Below are 27,521 nucleotides of genomic sequence, written 5' to 3'. Positions count from 1 at the left end.
GGGGAGAAGCTAAGAATAAACCTTAGCTCTTAGAATCTTCAAATTATCTAACTTTCACTGTGTTTACTTGACTTCAACAGCAACAACAGCAGCAGGATCCCTTTCTGTTAGAATTATCCTGGGAAATTCTTTAAATTATCTTTTCAGATGTGGCTTATCTCACCATCTGTCACCACTGCAGGAAATTTAGCATTGAATTCAAACACTCTTCAGTGCATAATCTTTTTGAGGTCAACCAGGGTGCTCAGAAAGATAAGGAAAAACAACATTGATAAACACTAATTGAGCATCCATCACTGCCTAGTGCTGTCCTAGGTGGTAAGGGATCCCTAACAGTGAAAGCACTATTTATAGCCTAAACAGGGAGACAAACATTATGCAATTATGTATCATTTTGACAAGTGCTGTCATAGGACAAGTGCTATTGAAACTCACAAGAGTATCTATCTAATTTCTTGGGTTGAGTTGAGATTTGGAAGATGAGGGTGGAGGAAATGTGAGGGTGTGGATGTGAGTGTGTGTGTGTGCATGTGTGTGTGTATGTGTGTGCATTGGGCATTGGAGGTTGGAGAGGAGCAGTGGTCTCCTTAGCAGAGAGAGGGGAAGAAAGAGGTGCAAGAGGTGATATATAAATGGAGACTCAAAGGATAGAGTAGAGATTATTCTGAAGGAAGCAGGGGTGTGGGCTGCAGTGGGGGGTGGGTACAGGAAGGGTGTTTTTTTTAATTGGGGTATAGTTGCTTTACAATGTTGTGTTAGTTTCCGCTATACAATGAAATGAATCAGTTATATGTACACATATATCCCAGTGAAAAAGCAGGCTTAAGACTAAATATTTAAAAAAACCTAAGATCATAGCACCTGCCCCCAATGAAGTGAAGTGAAGTCGCTCAGTCGTGTCCTACTCTTTGCGACCCCACAGACTGTAGCCTACCAGGCTCCTCTGTCCATGGGATTTTCCAGGCAATAGTACTGGAGTGGATTGCCATTTCCTTCTCCAGGGGATCTTCCCAACCCAGGGATCGAACCCGGGTCTCCCGCATTGTAGACAGATGCTTTACTGTCTGAGCCACCGGGAAAGTCTGTCCCCAAGACCAAATGGCAAATAGAAGGGGGAAAAGTGGAAGTAGTGACAGATTTCCTCTTCTTGGGCTCCAAAGTCACTCTGGACGGTGACTGCAGCCATGAAATTAGAACACCATTGCTTCTTGACAAGAAAGCGATGACAAACCTAGATAGTGTATTGAGAAGCAGAGGCATTACTCTGCCAACAGAGGTCCATATAGTCAAGAGTATGGTCTTCCCAGTGGTCGGGTACAGTTGTGAGAGCTGGACCGTGAAAAAGGCAGAACACCAAGTAATTGATGCCTTCAAATTGCGGTGCTGGAGAAGACCCTGAAAGCCCCTTGGACAACAAGGAGATCAAACTGATCAATCTTAAGGGAGATCAACCCTGAATATTCACTGGAAGAACTGATGCGAAAGCTCTAGTATTTTGGTCACCTGATGCGACTTATTGGAAAAGTCCCTGATGCTGGGAAACACTGAGGGCAGAAGAAGAGGGCATCAGAGGATGAGATGACTGGACAATGTCACTAATGCAGTGAACATGAACTTGGGCAAACTCTGGGAGATGGTGAGGGACAGGGAGGCCTGGCGTGCTGCAGTCTTTGGGACTGTAGAGAGTCGGACATGACTGGATGACTGAACAACAACAGTCCCCTCCCTTCTGGACGTCCCTCCCACCCCACCTCCATCCCATCCATCTGGGTCATCACAGAGCACCAAGCTGAGCTCCGTGCGCTATACAGCAGCTTCCCACTGGCTATCAGTTTTACACATGGCAGTGCATATATGTGAGTCCCAATCTCCCAGTTCACCTCACATCTGCTACCCTGTCTCCGTGTGTCTGTTCCCTACGTCTCAAATACATTCCTAATCCTGCCCTGAAGATAGGTTCATCTGTACATTTCTAAAAGAAGTAATACCATGTGCAAAGGCTCAAGGGCAAAAACAATATATATTTAACTTAAGACTTTAGATAAATACTTCTCAAGCTTTAATGAGAATGTGAATCCCATGAGTATAGTGTCAAAATGCAGATCTGATTCAGTAGCTCTAAGGCAGGTCATGAGATCCTGGGTAGCAATAAGCTTCCAAGAGTGCTGCTGGTACATAGACTGAACTTTGAGTAGCAACATAAAAACCACTCAATTTCCAGTAGTGGGTCACTTCATTCTCTGGTGAAATCACTGAATATTCCTTAAGCTGTTTTCACCACTAAAGGTTGGCCTACTTATTCACATTGCATGAACCATTGATTGCAGTATGGTGGCAACTCAGGATCTCATTGACATACGACATTGTTCTACAAAGGTGTCTGCCTCTCCTCCTATAATACTTTTAAAGTCGCTACTTTAAATTCTGCTTTGGTGCCTTCCTTCCTAGCTTGATCTTCCTCCTCACTGAAATGCATTTAGTAGTTTCAGCATGAAACCAGATGGAAAGGATGTGCTTAATAAATACTGTCAACACTTGTCAAAATCAAACAAAAATGTCCCAGGGAAGTATTTACATCCTTCCCCATTAAGAGCAAGTTATAAGGCTGTGCTGTATCTTGACAGCAGTTCTTTCAATGTCAGTTTGTGCTCATTTTTAATAAATGCATGAGTTTCATGTTCTTGCCATCGCTGTCTCATCCTGTAGCAGCAAGTGTTCTGCTTCTAGAGAGAAAATATTTTTGCAGATACTCTGAAAATTCCATCTCCTTCCCAAAGGCATGGGAATAGATTGAGCTGGGTTGTAGTCACCTACTGGAAACTTACATTCATGTCACGTGATTTAAAAGATGCACCTCTCTAGATATATTTTAGATATAGGCATCATTAAATTGATTCATAATGTGTTTCAGGAGAGCAGAAGATGCATTGAGGGCACGTTGTTAATTTTGCTATAGATGGTTAGCCTTAAACACATGGAGCCAGCCCTGTAGGCAAGCAACACTTTCAAATCCCTTCTTCACCTTCACCTCTGACTAGGATCTCAATCTCACAATCATCTCAAAGGCAGAAAGATTTTCATACCAGGATATATGAGGGTCAGTCAGTTCAGTTAAGTCACTCAGTTGTGTCCGACTCTTTGCGGCCCCATGGGTTGCAGCACGCCAGGCCTCCCTGTCCATTACCAACTCCCAGAGCTTGCTCAACTTATGTCCATCGAGTCAGTGATGCCATCCAACCATCTCATCCTCTGTTGTTCCCTTCTCCTGCCTTCAATCTTTCCCAATAGCAGGGTCTTTTCCAGTGAGTCAGCTCTCCGCATTAGGTGGCCAAAATATTGGAGTTCCAGCTTCAACATCAGTCCTTCCAATGAATTATTCAGGACTGATTTCCTTTAGGATTGACTGGTTGGATCTCCTTGCAGTCGAAGAGACTCTCAAGAGTCTTCCCCAACACCACAGTTCAAAAGCATCAATTTGGCACTCGGCTTTCTTTATAGTCCAGCTCTCATATCCATACATGACTGCTGGAGAAAACAGAGCTTTGACTAGATGGACCTTTGTTGGCAGAGTAATATCTCTCCTTTTTAACATGCTGTCTAGGGTGGTCATAGCTTTTCTTCCAAGGAGCAGAAATGTCCAGTTCTAACTGTTGGTCCGCTTAGAGGTCCATACCATTTCTGTCCTTTATTGTGCCCATTTTTGTATGAAATGTTCCCTTGGTATCTCTAATTTTCTTGAAGAGATCTCTAGTCTTTCCCATTCTATTGTTTCCCTCTTTCTTTGCATTGATCACTGAGGAAGGCTTTCTTATCTCTCCTTGCTATTCTTTGGGATTCTGCATTCAAATGGGTCTATCTTTCCTTTTCTCCTTTGCCTTTAGTTTCTCTTCTTTTCTCAGTTATTTGTAAGGCCTCCTCAGATAACCATTTTGCCGTTTTACATTTCTTTTTCTTGGGGACCTCTCCACCATGACCCGCTTGTCTTGGGTGGCCCCACACGGCATGGCTTAGTTTCATTGAGTTAGACAAGGCTGTGGTCGGTGTGATTAGATTGACTAGGTTTCTGTGATTATCGTTTCAGTGTGCCTACCCTCTGATGCCCTCTCGCAACACCTACCGTCTTACTTGGGTTTCTCTTACCTTGGACGTGAAGTATCTCTTCACGGCTGCTCCAGCAAAGCGAAGCAGCACTTTACCTTGGATGAGGGGTATCTCGTCACCACCACCCCTCCTGACCGTGAACGTGGAGTAGCTCCTCTCAGCCCTCCTGTGCCTGCACAGCCACCGCTCATTTGACATGGGGTAGCACCTCCCAGCTGCCACCCCTGGCCTCGGGCGAGAGGTATGACAGAATGTGGCCCACTGGAGAAGGGAATGGCAAACCACTTCAATATTCTTGCCTTGAGAACCCCATGAACAGTATGAAAAGGCAAAATGATAAGATCCTGAAAGAGGAATTCCCCAGGTGGGTAGGTGCCCAATATGCTACTGGAGATCAGTGGAGAAATAACTCCAGAAAGAATGAAGGGATGGAGCCAAAGCAAAAACAATACCCAGCTGTGGATGTGACTGGTGATAGAAGCAAGGTCCCATGCTGTAAAGAGCAATATTGCTTAGGAAACTGGAACGTCAGGTCCATGAATCAAGGCAAATTGGAAGTGGTCAAACAGGAGATGGCAAGAGTGAATGTCAACATTCTAGGAATCAGTGAATTAAAATGGACTGGACTGGGTGAATTTAACTCAGATGACCATTGTATCTACTACTGCGGGCAGGAATCCCCTAGAAGAAATGGAGTAGCCATCATGGTCAACAAAAGAGTCCGAAATGCAGTACTTGCATGCAATCTCAAAAATGACAGGATGATCTCTGTTCATTTCCAAGGCAAACCATTCAGTGTCACGGTAATCCAAGTCTATGCCCCAACCTGTAATGTTGAAGAAGCTGAAGGTGAACGGTTCTATGAAGATCTACAAGAGCTTTTAGAACTAACACCCCAAAAAGATGTCTTTTTCATTCTAGGGGACTGGAATGCAAAAGTAGGAAGTCAAGAAACACCTGGAGTAACAGGGAAATTTGTTCTTGGAATGCGGAATGAAGCAGGGCAAAGACTAATAGAGTTTTGCCAAGAGAACGCACTGGTAATAGCAAACACCCTCTTCCAACAACACAAGAGAAGACTCTACACATGGACATCACCAGATGGTCAACACTGAAATCAGATTGATTATATTCTTTGCAGCCAAAGATGGAGAAGCTCTATACAGTCAGCAAAAACGAGACCAGGAGCCGGCTGTGGCTCAGATCATGAACTCCTTATTTCCAAATTCAGACTTAAATTCAGAAAGTAGGGAAAACCACTAGACCATTCAGGTATGACTTAAATCCCTTATGATTATACAGTGAAAGTGAGAAATAGATTTAAGGGACTAGATCTGATAGACAGAGTGCCTGATGAGCTATGGAATGAGGTCCGTGACATTGTACAGGAGACAGGGATCAAGACCATCCCCATGGAAAAGAAATGCAAAAAAGCAAAATGGCTGTCTGGGGAAGCCTTACAAATAGCTGTGAAAAGAAGAGAAGCAAAAAGCAAAGGAGAAAAGGAAAGATATAAGCATCTGAATGCAGAGTTCCAGAGAATAGCAAGAAGAGATAGAAAAGCCTTCCTCAAGGATCTATGCAAAGAAATAGAGGAAAACAACAGAATGGGAAAGACTAGAGATCTCTTCAAGAAAATTAGAGATACCAAGGGAACATTTCATGCAAAGATGGGCTCGATAAAGGACAGAAATGGTGTGGACCTAACAGAAGCAGAAGATATTCAGAAGAGGTGGCAAGAATACACAGAAGAACTGTACAAAAAGATCTTCATGACCAAGCTAACCGCAATGGTGTGATCACTCAGCTAGAGCCAGACATCCTGGAATGTGAAGTCAAGTGGGCTTTAGAAAGCATCACTACAAACAAAGCTAGTGGAAGTGATGGAATTCCAGTGGAGCCATTTCAAATCCTGAAAGATGATGCTGTGAAAGTGCTGCACTCAATATGTCAGCCAGTTTGGAAAACTCAGCAGTGGCCACAGGACTGGAAAAGGTCCATTTTCATTCCAATCCCAAAGAAAAGCAATGCCATAAAATGCTCAAACGACTGCAAAATTGCACTTATCTCACACGCTAATAAAGTTATGCTCAAAATTCTCCAAGCCAGGCTTCAGCAATTTGTGAACCGTGAACTCCCTGATGTTCCAGCTGGTTTTAGACAAGGCAGAGGAACCAGAGATCTAATTGCCAATATCCGCTGGATCATTGACAAAGCAGAAAAACATGTATTTTTGCTTTATTGACTATGCCAAAGCCTTTGACTGTGTGGATCACAATAAACTGTGGAAAATTCTGAAAGAGATGGGAATACCAGACCACCTGACCTGCCTCTAGAAACCTATATGTAGGTCAGGAAGCAACAGTTAGAACTGGACATAGAACAATAGACTGGTTCCAAATAGGAAAAGGAGTACATTAAGGCTGTATATTGTCACCCTGCTTATTTAACTTCTATGCAGAGTACATCATGAGAAACGCTGGACTGGAAGAAACACAAGCTGGAATCAAGATTGCCAGGAGAAATATCAATAACCTCAGATATGCAGATAACACTACCCTTATGGCAGAAAGTGAAGAGGAACTCAAAAGCCTCTTGATGAAAGTGAAAGAGGAGAGTAAAAAAGTTGGCTTAAAGCTCAACATTCAGAAAATGAAGATCATGGCATCCGGTCCCATCACCTTATGGGAAATAGATGGGAAACAGTGGAAACAGTGTCAGACTTTATTTTTCTGGGCTCCAAAATTACTGCAGATGGTAATTGCATGAAATTAAAAGACACTCCTTGGAAGGAAAGTTATGACCAACCTAGATAGCATATTCAAAAGCAGAGACATTACTTTGCCAACTAAGGTCCATCTGGTCAAGGCTGTGGTTTTTCCAGTAGTCATGTATGGATGTGAGAGTTGGACTGTGAAGAAAGCTGAGCACCGGAGAATTGATGCTTTTGAGCTGTGGTGTTGGAGAAGACTCTTGAGAGTCCCTTGGACTGCAAGGAGATCCAACCAGTCCATTCTAAAGGAGAACAGTCCTGGGTGTTCTTTGGAAGGAATGATGCTAAAGCTGAAACTCCAATACTTTGGCCACCTCATGTGAAGAGTTCACTCACTGGAAAAGACTCTGATGCTGGGAGGGATTGGGGGCAGAATGAGAAGGGGACGACCGAGGATGACATGGTTGGATGGCATCACCGACTTGATGGACCTGAGTTTGAGTGAACTCCGGGAGTTGGTGATGGACAGGGAGGCCTGATGTGCTGCAGTCCATGGGGTTACAAAGTGTTGGATACCACTGAGCAGAATTGAACTGAACTGTATAATCATAAGGAATTTCATTTAGGTCATACGTGAATGGTGTCTAGTGGTTTTTGCTACTTTCTTCGATTTAAGTGTGAATTTTGCAATAAGGAGTTCATGATCTGAGCCACGGTCAGCTCCCAGTCTTGTTTTTGCTGACTTGTAGAACTTCTCCATCTTTGGCTGCAAAGAATATAATCAGTCTGATTTCGGTATTGACCATATGGTGATCTGGTGACTTGGCGTTTCTTCTTTATCCATGACTAACTCAGCAGTTAAACTTTTATGTGTATAATAATCACTGTGGTATTGTGGCTACTCTCCCTGTTGTCTCCGACGGTAAGGAATCTGCCTGCAGTGGGGGTGACCCAGGTTCGATCCCTGGGTCAGGAAGATCCCCTGGAGAAGAGAATGGCTATCCACTCCAGTATTCTTACCTGGAGAATTCCATGTGCAGAGGAGCCTGGCAGGCTACAGATCATGGGATCCCAAAGAGTCAGACACGGCTGAGAAATGTGGCTACCTGCGGCCATGCACAATGTGCTTTATGGGAAAACAAGGAGCTTCCATGGCTGATCTTTTACTCTAATGTAGGTTCCCTGATTTTGGACCTACCCAACTTTCCCTAAGTTAGATGTGATCCCCCTTTAGAGAGATGCCGATTGCTGAAGCTCTATTTCTATTGTGTTTTGTATCAGGTTTATATCCATCTCATTTCTCAGCCTTCCTCCTTCCCACTCTCAGGATTGCTAACCCTGCAGTGAGACATGGGGAATGTCCCAACACTGGACTTTAATCCTTTGGTGGCCTGGATGGAAGTGATCCTCCAGGTCACTAGAGATGCCCAATGGACATAGCAGAAGCAGGGCAGGCAGCTATGTAGACTCTTTAGCCTGTCTCTCTGAACTCCTGCACACAGAGCTTTGACTGGCTCCTACTAAGGATAATAACTCAATTTCTTTTGAGTCATGGGCCAAGTTGTTATAGACTGTAGTTACCTTGGTCGGTGATCCTGTCTTCCATGTGTAAATGATTTAGAATCTCACAGTGATAACCTGTTTGGTATAAAAGTCAAACTCACCTGTAGCCGAGAAAGCATTCAGAAGGTCTGGAACTGGGTTTGAGGGAGAATCAGTTACTGACGGTAAGTAGGGTATAGGCCCTACATTGCAAGAAGCCTGAAAAAACAGGGCTGAAAACTCAGACTCTCAATGATACTTTGAAAGTGAGGTCCAGAGCTAGCAGGGACCACAGACTTGACTCCAAGCATTTCATTTATACATGAAAAAGAGACAGACACTGAAAAGCTAGGCAGTGTCTTGGCTAAGGTGTTAGAACCAGGATCTAGAGTCAGTTACCTTCTCCCACTGTTTCCTGATCCCTCCCCCTCCTTCTTCCTTTTTCTTTCCTTCCTCTATCCCTTCCTTCGTTTCTTCCTTTCATCCTTCCTTTCCCAATCTTTCCCTAGTTCATCAAAAATAATATGGATGCTGTCTTTTCATTCTATTCCTCAAGGTGGCAGTTACTCAGAAAATAATACATAATGTTTAAAACAAAATAGATTTTGCTTGAATTATTCTATAAAATTGTTTCCCAAATTTTTGATCTGTTACAGAGTACTGTCTGCGGTCATGTAAAAAAAGAATGTTATTCATGGTAGTTAATAACAGAAATACAAATGGACTACATGCATGCAATATTTGACTTATGGCTAATTGCAATGCAGTGAAAATTGACTAATTCAGAACCTCAAGCATGAGGCTTATGGGTTATTTAGAAACACAATGTTTATTTAACGGATCTTCTGTTTCGTGCTTCTTAATCTGAAGAAAAAAAATTCTATATGTTGGGTTGATAATTACATAAAGAGTCATTAGACAATATTTCAAAAAATGTGTTTTAATGAATTGTACATGTTTTATGTGGTCAACAACCACAAAAATAAAATATGTAGACTTGAGATATCAGTATACTTTTAAAAAATCTAGATTTGCATATTTTTCAGAAGAAAATTATTCAGCCTAATTTAAATATACAAGAAGCCCTCTGAATCTTAATATTTCTCAGCTCAGCTCAGTAAGTCACTCAGTCATGCCTGACTCTTTATGATCCCATGGCCTATACAGTCCATGGAATTCTCCAGGTCAGAATACTGGAGTGGGTAGCTGTTCCCTTCAATACTCTAAAACTATTTTCTAAAAATAATTTTGATTTTTATCATGTCTTGAGGCTGTATAAGCAATTTCAGATTTTTTAAAATATTTATAAAAAAAAATATTTATACACCCCTGTATATAGTCAAGCCCACCAAGATTTGATGGGAACAGGGGAGGAGGATTTAAGTCTAGAATTTTGGAGACTAGAAAGTTAAAATACTGTCTCCAGTCACAGGGATGATAAAAAGATGACCTGTGTTTTCTAAAGCTCATGTTCTTTTCATAGTACCACACTGCTTCCCAATTAAAATTGTTTTCCTCTCATTTGAAAAAATAATATGAGTATTTTTTATGTATTCATTTTGGCTGAGTAGAAATAATGTGACAATGGAAAGAATATTACTTGGGTTTTAAAACTGCTTGCTTAAGAAAATGTGTCAACTCTGCTAGAAATCATGCAGATGTGTCCATCCACAGTCCGTGGAGGGCGATGGGTCACAATTTTATATTCAGAATGGAATAGGTCATTGTGGTTCCACCAAATACAAAAGTGAAACCAGCAAGGAAACAAACATCAATGTCAGCAGAAGCTTTGCAGTGTCCAGCTCAATCTGAAAAGATGATTTTGCATAAAGCCCATTGTGCTTCTTTCTTTCTGAATATGCAGATGACTCACTGAATGCGTTCTCTTTTGTGTTTTGGGAAACAAACAGCAGCTTGGAGTCACCCCTGATGTACCAGGTTCCGGAAACGCAGCAGGGCAGCGCCAGCGCCAGCTCGGGAAGTAGCCTGGGCGGCTCCATCACTGCGTGTAAGAAGGTAACACTACCTCTAACACCGCTTTCTCTGAACTGAGTGAGCTGATTGAACACTGGTTTGAGTTTTCAAGCACTTTTTCTAAAGCAGAAACAGCAGTAAAACCACACAGCAAACTCATGCACAGTTTGCTCATGGGGATAACCCCCTGATGACATTAAACATGTAATTCATGGAAATGATCAGAAAAATCAAGCGTTTCAGAAAGGTCTGATTTAAAAATTTTAAGCCTCCAGTCATACAACATACCTCCAACCTTTTCTATTAGCTCTTCCTAAACTTAACTATGGATAAGGGCTTCTTGGATCTCCTTACAGAAAAATTTTCACAGATTTTGAATGACTCAGCTTATTATAGTAAGTTCCTAAGTCTATATCTAAGAAAAATACATTCATGGCTGTTTTATTTTAGCTGTTTTCTTAAACGGGAGGGTACACTTGGTTATTTTATTAGGAACAGAACTACATTTCCTAGAGTATAGATTTTAGAAATGATAAACAAGTCTTGCTTTCAGACACTTGGAGAAAGTTGTCGTTTGAACAACATAAAATCATCTAATTTAACAGTCCCATTTTTCAAGCCAACCCAACCCAATTTCAGGCTCAGAAATTTAAAGGCAAATGCTCACTTACCTATTTAATGCATTTGTCATTATTTAATGCTGAATTCCAGAGGAAAGTGTATTTCTTTTCTTGAAAACAAAGAAAAATCACACTGGATTATTTCATTTATTGTTAAAAAAAAAGTTCAATTATAAAGAATGCTTATAGTTTATACATTAAGACAAATTATTTTACTGATCATGTTTTATATGTATATTTAATTATGATAACATAATGTACATTATATATGCATACATATTTAGTCTATTGATTACTGTTTGGAGTAAATCAGCAGTATTCTCTGTTTGTGTGATTTTGTATAGTTTTCAAGTATCAAAGAAATCAAATATCTTCAATAGAGAACATACATTGATTATTTAAAAAGTAACATTAAACATAATCTTAAAAAATATTTGCATGCATATATTCATAACTAAATATAAAAATAAATGTGCCTGATTAATTAAGGCACACATGTTATATAACCCTATCTTACTATCACGTGTTGCATAATCTTATTTTCTCTCCTCTTATAAAATTCTTGTAGAGGATTCAAAGCTATAAATTCCAGATTTTAATGCAGAAAACTGAGGCCCTGTAACGCAAACTGGTTTTGAGTTGCTTATGAAAGAACTAAAGCTGCAGGTTTCAGGCAGCTTTGGTCTATTCACCTCTGTAACTCTAAATTATAAAGTCATCACCAGATGCTATATCTTTCATAAGGCTAAATTATTTTTAATTTATTCTAACTTTTGAATAACTCTATTTCTATTGATTAGAATTCCAGTGGCATTTAAAAGAAGGATTGAAGCCAGACTGCCTGAATTTGACACACAGTTCTATGATTACTAGTTGTGTGATTTTGAGCAGATTACCTCTTCATGCCTCAATTTGCTCATCTGAAAAAAGATATTATTACCCATTTCATAGGGTTGAGATGCAGGTTCTTCAATGAGTGCATCAATAGGAAATGCTTAGAACAGTGCCTGGGATACTATATATATTCAAAAATAAAGATTATCTATAACTAATAGTCTAAAGAATGGTTTTATCAACTGGTAAACAGTGCCAGAAAAATTCAATATTAGCATTACCATGCTAAGAGAGTTAGTACTTTATGATCTGTTATTTCAGTTATGCTTATTTCCCTAGAAAATAGTCATATTCATTTTTTAAAAAGTTATGTCTAGAAGCTAATGAACTAATAATAAAGCCATTTGGGACTAAATAGCTTCTAGAAAAAGTAAAACAAATTCAATGATCTATTCTAAATGATCTATTATATATGTGTGTTTATATATATATATATATATATATATGATTTTAAAATTTTGAGTATAATTCTACTCATTCCACAATTATTTCTAGAACTGTTATTAGGCTGAACCATATAAAATTCACTTTTATTGATCATTTATCCAAAATGACCAAATATGGGTAATTTCATACAATCCAACTTAAACACATTTAAAATTTTGTTAGCTCCTAAAGAAAGATAGGGGCCTCCCTGGTGGCTCAAATGGTAAAGAATCTGCCTGCAATGCAGGAGACCTGGGTTCAATCCCTGGGTTGAGAAGATCCCCTGGAGAAGGGAATGGCAACCCACGCCAGTATTCTTTCCTGGAGAATTCCATAGACAGAGGATCCTCGTGGGCTACAGTCCATGGGGTCACAAAGAGTGGGACAGGTCTGATGCACGGAAAGATACAAGGTTAGATCACAAATGGCCCCCACTCTAAAAGAATTTACAATATGGTTTGGGAGAGTGTACTGGTGTCTGATGTGAAAAGTCAAGCAATAATAATAAGTTAAATAATACAACTGCAGTGACATATCAAGATAGTATAAATTAGGTGACAAATGAGCATTATGAGTATTTATAGCTAAGAACACAGAGAGACACTGGATTTGTAATAGATAACAACCTTCAAAAAGAGAAGTGGATGTTAATTTAGACTTTGAAGTACGATTAAGATTTGAATAAGTGAAGAGATTACCCAACTAAATTTAAGAAGGAGAAGCCAAATTAACGTAGGAGAAGCCAATACTTCTGTGTATGGCAATATTTTTCTAATATTCATGGTACATTCCTTTCATTCTTAAGCTCGTAAACATTGCATTTTAAGACAATTTAGTAGCCTTATATGCCATAGGTTATACACCATGTGGACTCTAATTGTTTTTCTTGCCTTCCAAAAAGTAGCTCACCAGTATTTCTTCTTCTTTGTATCAAGACCATGGTCCCACTATAAAAAGGCATGAATATTGAAACTTAATTCCTTTATTTAATTTTTATGTTACTACAAGTTGATTTAAGTGATCATGATTATGTTTCCATTGCATTAATCACAGGTCACGGGATTGGGGAAGGTAAGGATCTGTATGTTCACAATTGCACATATATGTTCTGTACAATAATTACAAAAAGTGTAAGGACAATTCTGTCTTAGAAACAGCAAGACTGTCCAGCTAAATCTCTACTCCTCACAATGAATCAGCCTTCAGTAAGAGTAACATGGATGATTGAAATCTATTGGTAATTCCCCAAACTCATTTTATGTAATAGCTTCATCTTCTTCTCCATCAAAGCTTCTTATCATAACTGACATATTGTTAAATTAACCAGTAGAAGAAATAAAACAAGGGTCCAAAAGATAATGCATTAGTTGGATAATCAGCCTCTGAAAAATTGAAAATTGACCAAATGCATTTCATATGCTGTATGCTTGACAGTGAATCCCTGAGGTTTTTGGAATCCTATCCAGCTTCAGTTGTTTTAGTTTCTTGTTGTTAAGGAAATATGTCACTGGATGCCATAGCCGTGAAAAGGCCATACCATTAGGAAAAAGAATTTAGTGGTCTTATTTGAAGGACAACTTCTTATTTAACTTCTTAATATATGTGTTTATTTGAGAGGGACTGTCATTCCCCAGAGCTAAGATTACCATACCGTGCAATCCCAGCTGATATATACTGTCCTGGCATTTTGTTGATAGAATCCCCTTTTGCTCTCAAAAATTCCCTGGTATGCACAGTGTCATATGATTATCCCAGCTCTAGCTTCAGAATCATTCCTTCTCTTCTTTCTCCCCTTCCTCTAAGTGCTATGAAAAGTTATCAGATAAACTCACACTGCAGTGTTAGTAACTACACATCTAATGTTGTTGTAACAAATAAAATCTGTTTTTACTTAACTACTGCTACTGCTGAACTAGTATGATTATCACCTCCCTAAACTGACATTGGCAACTGAGCCTGTAGAGCCTGGACATGATTTCGGAATTCTATTCCTCACAAAGCAGTAATCCATCCAAGTTTCGATTTAAGCTAACTTTGATGTCATCCTAATTTAATGAGCACCAAGATCCCTCTAATTCTGTTTCACTGACTATGCTAAAGCCTTTGACTGTGTGGATCACAACAGACTGTGGAAAATTCTGAAGGAGATGGGAATACTATACCATCTTTCCTCCTTCCTGAGAAATCTGTATGCAGGTCAAGAAGCAACAGTTAGAACTGAACATGGAACAACAGATTGGTTCTAGATTGGGAAAGGAGTACATCGAGGCTGTATATTGTCACCCTGCTTATTTAACTTACATGCAGAGTACATCATGCAAAATACTGGGCTGGATGAAGCAAAAGCTGGAATCAAGACCTTCGGGAAGAATTTCAACAACCTCAGATATGCAGATGATACAATTCTAATGGCAGAAAGTGAAGAGGAACTACAGAGCCTCTTGATGAAGGTGAAAGAGAAGAGTGAAATAGCTGGCTTAAAGCTCAACATTCAAAAAATGAAGATCATGGCTTCCGGTCCCATCACTTCATAGCAAATAGATGGGGAAACAATGGAAACAGTGACAGACTTTATTTATTTATTTATTTATTTTTGGCCTCCAAAATCACTGCAGATGGTGATTGCAGCCATGAAATTAAAAGATGCTTGCTCCTTGGAAGAAAAGCTATCACAAACCTAGACAGTGTATTAAAAAGCAGAGACATTACTTCATCCACAAAGGTCCATCTAGTCAAGGCTATGGTTTTTCCAGTAGTCATGTATGGATGTGAGTTGAACTATAAAGAAAGCTGAGCACCGAAGAATTGATGCTTTTGAGCTGTGTTGTTGGAAATGACTCTTGAGTGTCCTTTGGACTGTAAGGAGATCAAACCAATCAATCCTAAAGGAAATCAACCCTGATTATTCATTGGAAGGACTGATACTGAAGCTGAAGCTCCAATACTTTGGCCACTTGATGTGAAGTGCCTACTCATTAGAAAAACCCTGAGGCAGAGAAACATTGAAGATAGGAGGAGAAGGGGACAACAGAGGATGAGATGGTTGGATGACATCACCAACTCAATGAACATGAGTATGAGCAAGCTCCAGGAGATGATGAAGGACAGGGAAGCCTGGCAGGCTGCAGTCCATTGGGTTGGAAAGAGTCAGACATGACTGAGTGACTGAACAACCACCAGACCCAGGGGAGTTTTAATGTATGCAGTGTTGCTGTTGTTCAGTTGCTAAGTGTGTCCAACTCTTTGTGATCCCATGGACTGCAGCACACCAGGCTTCCCTGTCCTTCACTGTCTCCAGAAGTTTGCTCAGACTCATGTCTGTTGAGTTGGTAATGTCATCCAACCATCTCATCCTCTGTTGCCCTGTCTCCTGCCCTCAATCTTTCCTAGCATCAGGGTCTTTTCCAATGACTCAGCTCTTTCCATCCGGTGGCCAAAGTATTGCAGCTTCAACTTCAGCATCAGTTCTTCCAATGGATATTTAAGGTTGATTTCCTTTAGGATTGGTATGCAATATAAGGCATTTAAATGATGAAATTCTAAATACTGCCTGGGGGAAAAAAATGAGAAAGTAAGAAAGCTGCTGGTGAAGAGGGGACACTGGAGCCCTCCACGGTGTCTCTTAAAATTGTTTCTCACCTGGACATTCCCTGATGTTTCCTTCTGTTATAGGATAATTCCTCCTTACAAGACAAATACAACCACCTTTGTTAAACTGAATCATATGGATTTCCCTTTAAATAAGCTAAGTTATCATAAATGTTATCCTTTTTGGTCTATGAAACACTAAGTGAAGTGTCCTTAATATTCTCTTTATAATAAATCAAAATCTGTTATCTAAAGGGAGGCAGTATGGGGAGGGAGTTGGAGGGGGGGTTCAGGATGGGGAACACTTGTACACCCGTGGCAGACTCATGTTGATGTATGGCAAAACCAATACAATATTGTAAAGTAATTAGCCTCCAATTAAAATAAATAAATTTATATTTTAAAAAATCACTAACCAAAGGAAAAAAAAAAAGGTGGGGGGAGAGGCAATAAAGTGCTGTGTAGCAAAGCTGAATTTGGAATCCAAAGTCTCAAGTCAAATTTCAGGTTTCTCCTTTTACTGTGTGATCTTAGACCAGTGATGTAACTTCTCTGACTCAGATGTCTTAAGGGTTGGAAAGCCTTCATACCAACCCTTAAGACATCTGAGTCAGAGAAGTTACATCACGAGTCTTAAGAGCTTGGGACTCCCTTGTATCTCAGCTGGTAGAGAATCCGCCTGCAGTGCGGGAGACCTGAGTTCCATCCTTGGGTTGGGAAGATCCCCCTGGAGAAGGGAAAGGCTACCCTCTCCAGTATTCTGGCCTGGAGAATTCCATGGACTCTGTAGTCCATGGTGTCGCAAAGAGCTGGACAGAACTGAGCGACATCCACTTCCACTTCCCTTTCACTGGTTGCTCAGCGGTAAAGATTCCGCCTGCCAGTGCAGGAAACAAGGGTCTGATTCCTGGGTTGAATAGATCCCCTGAAGGTAGGAAATGGCAACTCACTCCAGTATTCTTGCCTGGGAAATCCTATGGACAGAGGATCCTGACAGGCTACATACAGTTCATGGGGTTTGCAAACATGACATTTATATGCCAAAAGCTTTGTGTAAGTCTTCAGTACTTAATTCATGCTTAATAAAAATTAATTTATTTTTAACCAAAAAATAAATAATCTTTTGTTGTTGTTGTTTAGTTGCTAAGTCATATCTGACTCTTTTTGGACCCCATGGACTGTAGCCCACCAGGCTTCACTTTCCATGGGATTTCCCTAGCAAAAATACTGGTGTGTGTTGCCATTTCTTCGGGGGATATTCCTTACCCAGGGATCGAACTCAAATCTCCTGCATTAGTAGGTGGATTCTTTACCATTGAGCCACCAAAGAAGCCCACACGGTAAAATTTATTTAAGTAGAATTGACGAATGAATCTGGTTGTACCATGCAATGTGCTTTCATCATGTTGATTATCTGTTGGACTCTTCTCTAGTTTGAAAACATTATGAAAGTGAAGTGAGAATGCTAGTCACTCAGTTGTGTCTGACTCTTCATGACCCCATGGACTGTAGCCCACCAGGCTCCTTTGTCCATGGAATTCTCCAGGCAAGAATACTGGAGTGGGTAGCCATTCCTTTCCCCAGGGGATCTTCCTGTCCCAGACATCAAACTGGAGTCTCCTGCATTGCAGGCAGATTCTTTACCATCTGAGCCACCAGGGAAGCCCCTTGAAAGCACTATAGTCAATATCATATGTCCACAAGAGCAGGACATTTTTGATTCATGCTTTACGTCACAGACTGAAGATTTGCTACTCAGCATATAGTGGAACCAAATGTATGAAAAGAATTTTGGAGAAAAATCAACACCTCAAATATCCTTCTCTTTTTATGTCATGTTAATTAAATCCACCCTAGAGTTGGACTTAGCAAAGGCATCAGACTGAAAACACGTCAGGTTCCTAGAGGCAAGATTTGATCTTAACATGACATCTGATCATCTCTTTGAAGCTTCAAAAGCATGCTTTGGCTTGACTGACCTCTTTTAAACTGACTGAAATTTGCTGTCAATAGTGGCACAGATGCAACTGAAGAAAAACAGAATGGAAGCCCCTTGATGTTTTACCCTGCTCTGTAATATACGTTTCATCTCAGCCCATATCTTTTTGATGACATGTAATTAACAAAAGCAATTCAATTAATGCGTTCATGCACAAGCATACAAATTGAAGGGCTTTTTCGGAATCCTATCCTTTTCTCTAAAGATGTTTTTATTAATCAGAGTTGCATTGCTCTTGGCCAGAAGCCCCAGTAGTAATACTAACTCCAGGAAGTACATGACGGAAAATAGCTATAATTGTCTGTATTTGTAGAAGCTGTTTCCTTAAAGGAAGGAAGGGCTTTTAAAATATATATAACTAAGTAACTAAAATTTAAAACAAGGCCAGCATAACTGGGCCATAATCACCTTTCTCTTGAAGGCTTTCCCTCTAGGATATAAACCACTCACAGATCTATAAACACTCTTCTGATCAAGCAACCTGTTAGCGATGTTCAGGTGCACCTTCTGATACCAGAGAATGGCCTCTTCAAGTTTTGTCAAACAGCAAGGTGTCTTATTTTATTGCCCTTATTTCATCTCAGCCCATATCTTTTTGATGACATGTAATTAACAAAAACAATTCAATTAATATGTTCATGCACAAGCATACAAATTGAAAGGCTTTATCAGAATCCTATTCTTTTCTCTAAAGATGTTTTTATTAATCAGAATTGATAATAATTAATATCATTGTCAATAATCAGAGGCATTGAAGAAACAAGGAGATTTTTAAGAAAAGAAATAGATATATTCCTAAAAGTGGTATTTGAAGATTGTTAGTCTAGTAGTTCTAAAGGCAGTTCCTTAGAGAAAAATGAGAGTGAAATCTAGGATGCCAGAAGAAGCATAGCTTATATGGATGGGAAAGCAGGGAGGAGAGAGGCAGACTCTCTATACAGCAAGTGGGAGGAAGGAAAAGCAAGCTCTGGGACGAGACACATGAGGAAGGCAAGGTCCATAGGATTCCACAATATTGAGAGTTAAACAGAACCATGAACTCTATCTGAGCCAAGACATCCATGAATGGTGAGTCATTGAGGTCATTGGGAAGAGGAGCTAGGAGACAAGGTATTGAGTTCACAGGTTCAGATTTAGCCCAGTTGCATCTGAAGAGCCAGCCACAAAATTCCGTCTGGGGGCCATTTCACTGACTGCCTAAGGAAACATCTACCTGTCCTGAGCCACGCTGACATCTAGAAGGCTTCAAGGTTGCTCTGAGGCCAGAACACAGATAATGAGGACTCTGATGGGGACTCATTTCCTCTGCCTTCAGCAAAAGCAGATTGAAATGATAAACATCTTCTCTTGCCTTTAAAGCAGCCTAGTCTACTCTGAACTAGAGAGGTGTGCTACATGGTGAGTTTATTCTTTGACAAATGTCAGTTCAGTAATCTTAGGTGGGAAACTGTTTAAAACTATCAATTATGGCTCATTTTGCAATCTGAATGTGATTCAGATTCTTATTCCAAAAGTCAGGACTTCTTTTCAGGATTCCACACCACCTCTCCTTCCTGCCAACAACTGCTATATAGACTGTTTGAGATGCCAATATGCTAGTCTTTTTCTATTCTCTACGGTTCATTCCTTGAGCATCCTCCCTGCTATGTGTGAAGAACTCCTAGAAGGATTTTGCAGTGCTTTTTCTTTCTTTTTTTTTTTTAACCAAAAAGTAGGGCTCTGAAAACTCAAAATAGCTTAGAACATTTTGTGGAATGGAAGGTGACATTGTGCTGTTGAAACCAGGCAAGTGATCTTTCTTTTTTCCTTGAATTATTTTAATTGCCCCAAACCTTTGTATTAGCTATTCAAAATCTCTATTCAAAAATGGAAGGGGTCTATATTTTTAAAATATCTAATACGGCATTCAGAACTCTCTTTTATTCCCTTCAGGCATTTAAAATATCTTACCATCCCTGCTCCCCATCACTAGCCTTTTGCTTTTTCTCACTTTCCCCTTAGTCCTCCATCTAAGCATCCCTCTCAACTTTGTAGCCTGGAGTAAACACTGTTCCCCACCAGTCCTAAGAGGATTCACTTTCCCTGTATCCTGCCAGGCTTGCCTTTCTGATAAAAGTGCTCACTTTTCAGTTCTGCCAGTGGCAGGGTGGGAAGAAAAAATGTGACTCGGATAAACTTGAACAGTCCTCCTTAAGAGCCTTCTGGTTCATGAATCCCTGAGATTGAGTTTCTGCTGTGTGTGCCTGCATTTACTAGGCTTTTCTCTGTGTCTAGAGAAGGAGACCCATCTTGAAAGACCCAGATGAGGGCTCTTCCTCTCAAGGATGAAGAGCATTCAAGAAGCAGGTGTGTCCCTTAGCAAAGTATGTGTCCCTCTGCTTACACCTTAGAAGGTAGTTGTTCCCAGCAGCATCTTGCAAAGAAAAGAGTCAAGATGAGAACTGCCACTTTCTTATAATTAAACGTGTCATCGCTCAGTCATGTCCGACTCTTTGTGACCCCATGGACTGTAGCCGGGGATTTTCCAGGCAAGAGTACTGGAGTGGGTTGCCATTTCCTTCTCCAGGGGATCTTCCCAACTCAGGGATTGAACCTGAGTCTCCTGCATTGCAGGCAGACGCTTTACCCTCTATGCCAAAGGCCAAATACACATACCAATACTCAAGTGTTACATGGCCAAACCCGCTGTCCCTTTGATGAGTAGCAAATCTGCACCATGTACACTTTACACAAAAATCATCCAAAGTCAATGGCAGGCCTGGATGTACATTATGGGATTCCCTGGTGGCTCAGATGGTAAAGAATCCGCCTGCAATGAGAGAGACCTGGATTTGATCCATGGCTTGGGAGGATCCCCTGGAGGAGGGCATGGCAACCCCCTCGAGTATTCTTGCCTGGAGAATCCCCAGGGACAGAGGAGCCTGGTGGGCTACTGTCCATGGGGTTGCAAAGAGTCAGACATGATTGGAGCTACTTAGCATGCAGCACACACAGATGTACATTATAGATTTTCCTATATGTGTGTTTTTTGTTCCTGTATTTTGCTTCTCCTAACATGAAAAATCCTATTTCCATAACAGGTCATATCAACATGACAGCATTACATGGCACCTAAATAGAAACTAAACAGCAATTAATTGGCTGTCTTCCATTTATGTCTAATTTGATGCTATTTAAATCAGACCATTCATAAATTATGCTATAATTGCCTTTACTGAGTATATCTGTTTCTGTAATTCTTGCATTTTATGCTTGAGACCAACTTGGTAATCATTTTCATGTGGAAAAAGCTCTGATCAGCTTTCAGAGCATTCTTCAGCCAGCGGACATCTGTGTGGTGTGGAGAAATAAACAGCATGGCTTGATACTTCTAAATTGTCCTTTGTGCTCCTATACCATTCTTGTGATTGCATTGAAATACAATGTAACTTCCAGGATACAAGTAACTGTGTGGTGCAGAAAAACAGAAAGCTACTTAAAACTGCCTACCTAGTTCATTTCTTGACGCATTAGGATACACTCTGGGCCAAGATAATGTACAAAATCTCCAGATTACATAGATGGGAACTTTAACTTCAAAGGAGAGAGCCCTCTTGTTCATGAAACGTTTCCATTTTATACTCAGAGAGATACTTGTACCTGTGACATTTGTTGGAAGTGAAGCGAATTGAAGTAGCTCAGTCCTGTCTGACTCTTTGCAACCCTGTGGACTGTAGCCCACCAGGCTCCTCTGTACATGGGATTCTCCAGACAAGAATACTAGAGTGGGTTGCCATTTCCTTCTCCAGGGGATCTTCCTGACCCAGGGATCGAACTTGGGTCTCTTGCATTGCAGGAAGATGCTTTAACCCCTGAGCCACCAGGGAAGACTGGTATAAATCAGTATATTTCATGTTTACCACAGGCAAGCTTAGTTAGACCAGGTATATATTGCTAAAAGCATCCCATAGGTAAGGACTCTGCTGCTATGAAAGTGCAGTTTCTCTGGGGGTTAGTATATCTATAACAAAATATGACAGTGTCACCTTCTTTCTTCTTTGGGATTATTCCCTCCCAATCTGCTCCATAGTCAAGAGAGAATTGCAGATCCACTGCCAACCATTTCCTTCCCAAACTTCCAAAACAACAATACCTTTCTTTGATCTGGTGCTATCAAGGTTCTTTCCTTCTTAACAACGCAGAATTGCTAGCTCCAAGGTCTTAACAGAACTCCATTATTTTCCAATACTTTTGCAGCAATCAGTTCTAAGATTGCTACTTTGTGCTAGGTGTCAACCTTGTCATGAAAGAATGTTTCACATCCAACCAACATGATTATGCATACTTTGAAAACAGTTTCCCCTTTTTGTCAAAGGAAGCTAAATACACACAAAAAAACAGGCAGTCAGCCAGAAGAATTATCATTAAAAGGAAAATGTTATCTTAATATTTCATTGAACCTTCTGAGAAACTGAGACTAAACCACTGAGTGTTCTGTGCTGCTTTTTTTTCTCCACACAATCATTTTATTTCCAGTTTGTTTCTTTGTCTTTTCTTAGGAATTCAGTGTACTTTCTAAAGCATAAGAGTTTCCCTGTGAGGTAATAAAAAAATATTATCCCAGAGTGGAAAATAAAAGATTACAGAGTTCTCAGAAATTTCCCTATGGTGCAGATTAAATCAAAATAAAATTAAGTGTGTAAAGTGACACAGTGTGAAAAGGCAAAATGGTAGGATACTGAAAGAGGAACTGCCCAGGTCGGTGGGTACCCAATATGCTACTGGAAATCAGTGAAGAAATAACTCCAGAAAGAATGAAGGGATGGAGTCAAAGCAAAAACAATACCCAGTTGTTGATGTGACTGGTGATAGAAGCAAGGTCCGATGCTGTAAAGAGCAATATTGCATAGGAACATGGAATGTCAGGTCCATGATTCAAGGCAAATTGGAAGTAGTCAAACAAGAGATGGCAAGAGTGTCAAACAAGAGATGGCAAGAGTGAACGTCGACATTCTAGGAATCAGCGAATTAAAATGGACTGGAATGAGTGAATTTAACTCAGATGACCATTATATCTACTACTGTGGGCAGGAAGCCCTTAGAAGAAGTGGAATAGCCATCATAGTCAACAAAAGAGTCCGAAATGCAGTACTTGGATGCAATCTCAAAAACGACAGAATGATCTCTGTTTGTTTCCAAGGCAAACCATTCAATATCACAGTAATCCAAGCCTATGCCGCAACTAGTAACACTGAAGAAGCTGAAGTTGAACGGTTTTATGAAGAACTACAAGACCTCTTCGAACTAACACCCAAAAAAGATGTCCTTTTCATTTTAGGGGACTGGAATGCAAAAGTAGGAAGTCAAGAAACACCTGGAGTAACAGGCAAATTTGGCCTTGGAGTACAAAATGAAGCAGGGCAAAGGCTAATAGAGTTTTGCCAAGAGAACGCACTGGTCATAGCAAACACCCTCTTCCAACAACACAAGAGAAGACTCTACACATGGACATCACCAGATGGTCAACACCAAAATCAGAATGATTATATTCTTTGCAGGCAAAGATGGAGAAGCTCTATACAGTCAGCAAAAACAAGACCAGGAGCTGACTGTGGCTCACATCATGAACTCCTTACTGCCAAATTCAGACTTAAATTGAGAAAGTAGGGAAAACCATTAGACCATTCAGGTATGACCTAAATCAAATTCCTTATGATTATACACTGCAAGTGAGAAATAGATTTAAGGGACTAGATCTGATAGACAGATTGCCTGATGAACTATGGAATGAGGTTCGTGACATTGTACAGGAGACAGGGATCAAGACCATGCCCATGGAAAAGAAATGCAAAAAAGCAAAATGGCTGTCTGGGGAGACCTTACAAATAACTGTGAAAAGAAGAGAAGGGAAAAGCAAAGGAGAAAAGGAAAGATATAAGCATTTGAATGCAGAGTTCCAGAGAATAGCAAGAAGAGATAAGAAAGCCTTCCTCAGCAATCAGTGCAAAGAAATAGAGGAAAACAACAGAATGGGAAAGTCTATAGATCTCTTCAAGAAAATTAGAGATACCAAGGGAACATTTCATGCAAAGATGGGCTTGATAAAGGACAGAAATGGTACGGACCTAACAGAAGCAGAAGATATTCAGAAGAGGTGGCAAGAATACACAGAAGAACTGTACAAAAAGCTTCACAACCCAGATAATCACAAAGGTATGATCACTCAGCTAGAGCCAGACATCCTGGAATGTGAAGTCAAGTGGGCCTTAGAAAGCATCACTACAAACAAAGCTAGTGGAGGTGATGCAATTCTAGTTGAGCTGTTTCAAATCCTGGAAGATGATGCTGTGAAAGTGCTGCACTCAATATGCCAGCCAATTTGGAAAACTCAGCAGTGGCCACAGGACTGGAAAAGGTCAGTTTTCATTCCAATCCCAAAGAAAGACAATACCAAAGAATGCTCAAACTACCAGACAATTGCACATATCTCACACGCTAGTAAAGTTATGCTCAAAATTCTCCAAGCCAGGCTTCAGCAGTATGTGAACCGTGAACTTCCAAATGTTCAAGCTGGTTTTAGAAAAGACAGAGGAACCAGAGATCAAATTGCCAACATCTGCTATATCACTGAAAAAGCAAGAGAGTTCCAGAAAAACATCTGTTATTGTTTTATTGACTATGCCAACGCTTTTGACTGTGTGGATCACCAGACCCCTGACCGGCCTCTTGAGAAACCTATATGCAAGTCAAGAAGCAACAGTTAGAACTGGACATGGAAGAACAGACTGGTTCCAAACAGGGAAAGGAGTACATCAAGGCTGTATATTGTCACCTGCTTGTTTAACTTATATGCAGAGTACATCATGAAAAATGCTGGGCTGGAAGAAGCACAAGCTGGAATCAAGATTGCTGGGAGAAATATCAATAACCTCAGATATGCAGATGACACCACCCTTATGGCAGAAAGTGAAGAGGAGCTAAAAAGCCCCTTGATGAAAGTGAAAGACGAGAGTGAAAAAGTTGGCTTAAAGCTCAACATTCAGAAAACGAAGATCATGGCATCTGGTCCCCTCACTTCATGGCAAATAGATGAGGAAACAGTGGAAACAGTGTCAGACTTTTATTTTGGGGGGCTTTAAAATCACTGCAGATGGTGATTGAAGCCATGAAATTAAAAGACGCTTACTCCTTGGAAGGAAAGTTATGACCAATCTAGATAGCATATTGAAAAGCAGAGACATTACTTTGCCAACAAAGGTCCGGCTAGTCAAGGCTATGGTTTTTCCAGTAGTCATGTTTGGATGTGAGAGTTGGACTGTGAGGAAAGCTGAGCGCCGAAGAATTGATGCTTTTGAACTGTGGTGTTGGAGAAGACTCTTGAGAGTCCCTTGGACTGCAAGGAGATCCAACCAGTCCATTCTAAAGGAGATCAGTCCTGGGTGTTCTTTGGAAGGATTGATGCTAAAGCTGAAACTCCAATACTTTGGCCACCTCCTGCGAAGAGTTGACTCATTGGAAAAGAATCTGATGCAAGGTGGGATTGGGGGCAGGAGGAGAAGGGGATGACAAATGATGAGATGGCTGGATCACATCACCGAGTCAATGGATATGAATTTGAGTGAACTCCAGGAGTTGGTGATGGAGAGGGAGGCCTGGCATGCTGCAATTCATGGGGTCACAAAGAGTCGGACACGACTGAGCGACTGAACTGTACTGAAAGTGACAAAATCTTCTGACTTCTAATTTAGTGTATCTTGTGGAGGTAGGCTTTTAAGCTATTATAAAAATCTAAACAAACAATTAAGCATTACTTGCTGCTGCTGCTGCTGCTGCTGCTGCTAAGTCGCTTCAGTCGTGTCTGACTCTGTGTGACCGCGTAGTCGGCAGCATGAGCCAGTAACTAAATATCCAAAAATTATAATTAAACATTTTTTAAATTAAAAGTTAAGTACTTCATGACATTAAAGGCTATCTGGCTCCCTTAGCCATAGGTTTCTTTTCAGTGGTAGATAAAATGCCCTTTCCCATCCCTTCCCCAACCATTCACACTGCACCAGCCATGATGGATTGTCTGCTGCTCTTCAGCATCAACAAACATATTTCTGCTTTGAGCCTCTGTTTTTTGCTCGTGATCTCTGCTGAGATGCTCTTCCTTCAGGGGGTGTTGGCTGGCACTTCATTTTTTCAGATCTCTTCTCCATGTCGCCCTCACAGAGGCCAGAAAATACTTCCCCAAACAGTACCCCTTACATTTTCATTTCTTTCTCTGGCTTTATCATCACAGTGGCCACAGTAGTTTCACAGAGCATATATAAATACGGAAAATTTATTTGATTGTGGCGGGTGCTCCCTTGGCAGAATGAGAACCAAACTCTCTGCTTTCTCATTATTTTTGTTTTGCCCAACCCCTGATTGCCTAGTAAATAAGCCACATCTTCTAAAAACAGTAGGTGTTCAGCAAGCAGCCATTGAATGAATGAATGAGGGAATGAAAGCAACGTGGATGGCTTATCCTTCTCTTGGAAATGATATCCCAAAGTTAGTATCAAATGTAGAGTCTATTTAATGCTTTATGATTGATGAATATGATTTGCACCAATATAGAATCTAAATTAAAATATTTAATTTTTAAAAAAGGAGAAAAATCTTTTTAAAGTAGAAGGAAAGTAAGCCATGATGAAATACCACGGTGCACCAAGTAGAATGGCTAAAATTTGAAAACAAAAACTGACAATACCAGCTACTGACAAGGATGCAAGAGCAACTTGACCTCTGATGATGGGAATGAAAACGGCAAATTCACTTTAGAAGATGGTTCATCAGTTTCTTACTAATCTCATTCTCAAGCAAAACAAAAACTTAAATTCAGACAAAACCTGTAAGTATATAATTATAGCAGTTGTGTTCATATTTGGGCTTCCCTGGTAGCTTACCCCCAAATAGATACTACTCAAATATTCTTAATCTGGAAAATGGATAGTTTTTGAAAATATGCATACATCCAAAAAAGGGAATACTGCTGGCAATAAAAGATTAATACACACAACTATGTAGATAAATCTTAAACACATTACACTCAGTGGGGGAAAAAAAAAACTGGTCACAAAAAGGCAACAAACTACTATTCTACACATACAACATTTTAGAAAAGGCAAATTTTAGAAGTAGACATCAAATCAGACTGCCAGAGTTTGGGATTTCGGCCTTTCAACTAAAAGGAGCAGACATGAATTTTGGGGGTGATGAAGCTGAACAGTTGTTCTACATTTTGATTGAGATGGTTTTGTTTCTTCAAAACTGATAGAAATTTACACAAAAAGGTGCATTTTATAGGAATGTGTTATCTCTATTTCTAAATGTTATCCACAGTAGAGATACCACTGTTATCTCACTATGCAAATCTAATTGACCTGCTCACTTTACAATCTCTTTGTGTAAGGAAAATTTAATTGAGTTTCCTAAAAAAAGGCTAGAACTGCAGTAGGGGTCTGGAGAGTCTTCTCTGAGAAATACTCAGGACTCTCCTAATGGGCTTGTTTGGCTTCCTTTATCTTATTGCTCCTCTCTCTATTTCTTTCCTTATCTCCAGGACACATCCATGGAAACTGTGTACCACATTTGAAAGGATGATTTTTCTTTAAACAGTGTTTCCAAATCTTTTCCACATTATGATACACATTTTTAA

At 40.2% G+C, this 27,521-nt stretch overlaps 1 protein-coding gene across 2 annotated transcripts in view; it reads left to right on the top strand.

Annotated features, from left to right (window-relative positions):
* Window positions 1-27,521, top strand: part of SPHKAP (SPHK1 interactor, AKAP domain containing) — a 196,964-nt gene that overhangs the window by 43,164 nt on the left and 126,279 nt on the right. For both annotated transcript variants that reach the window (XM_042244334.1, XM_012147712.4), the window contains exon 2: window positions 10,267-10,372. In XM_042244334.1, coding sequence (XP_042100268.1) covers window positions 10,267-10,372 — 106 coding nt within the window. The remainder of the gene's footprint in view (window positions 1-10,266; window positions 10,373-27,521) is intronic.

Source organism: Ovis aries, chromosome 2 (assembly GCF_016772045.2).
Source record: "Ovis aries strain OAR_USU_Benz2616 breed Rambouillet chromosome 2, ARS-UI_Ramb_v3.0, whole genome shotgun sequence".
NCBI lineage: Eukaryota > Metazoa > Chordata > Mammalia > Artiodactyla > Bovidae > Ovis > Ovis aries.
Note: the sequence above shows the minus strand (reverse complement) of the source record. Positions and strands in the feature narration are given on the sequence as shown.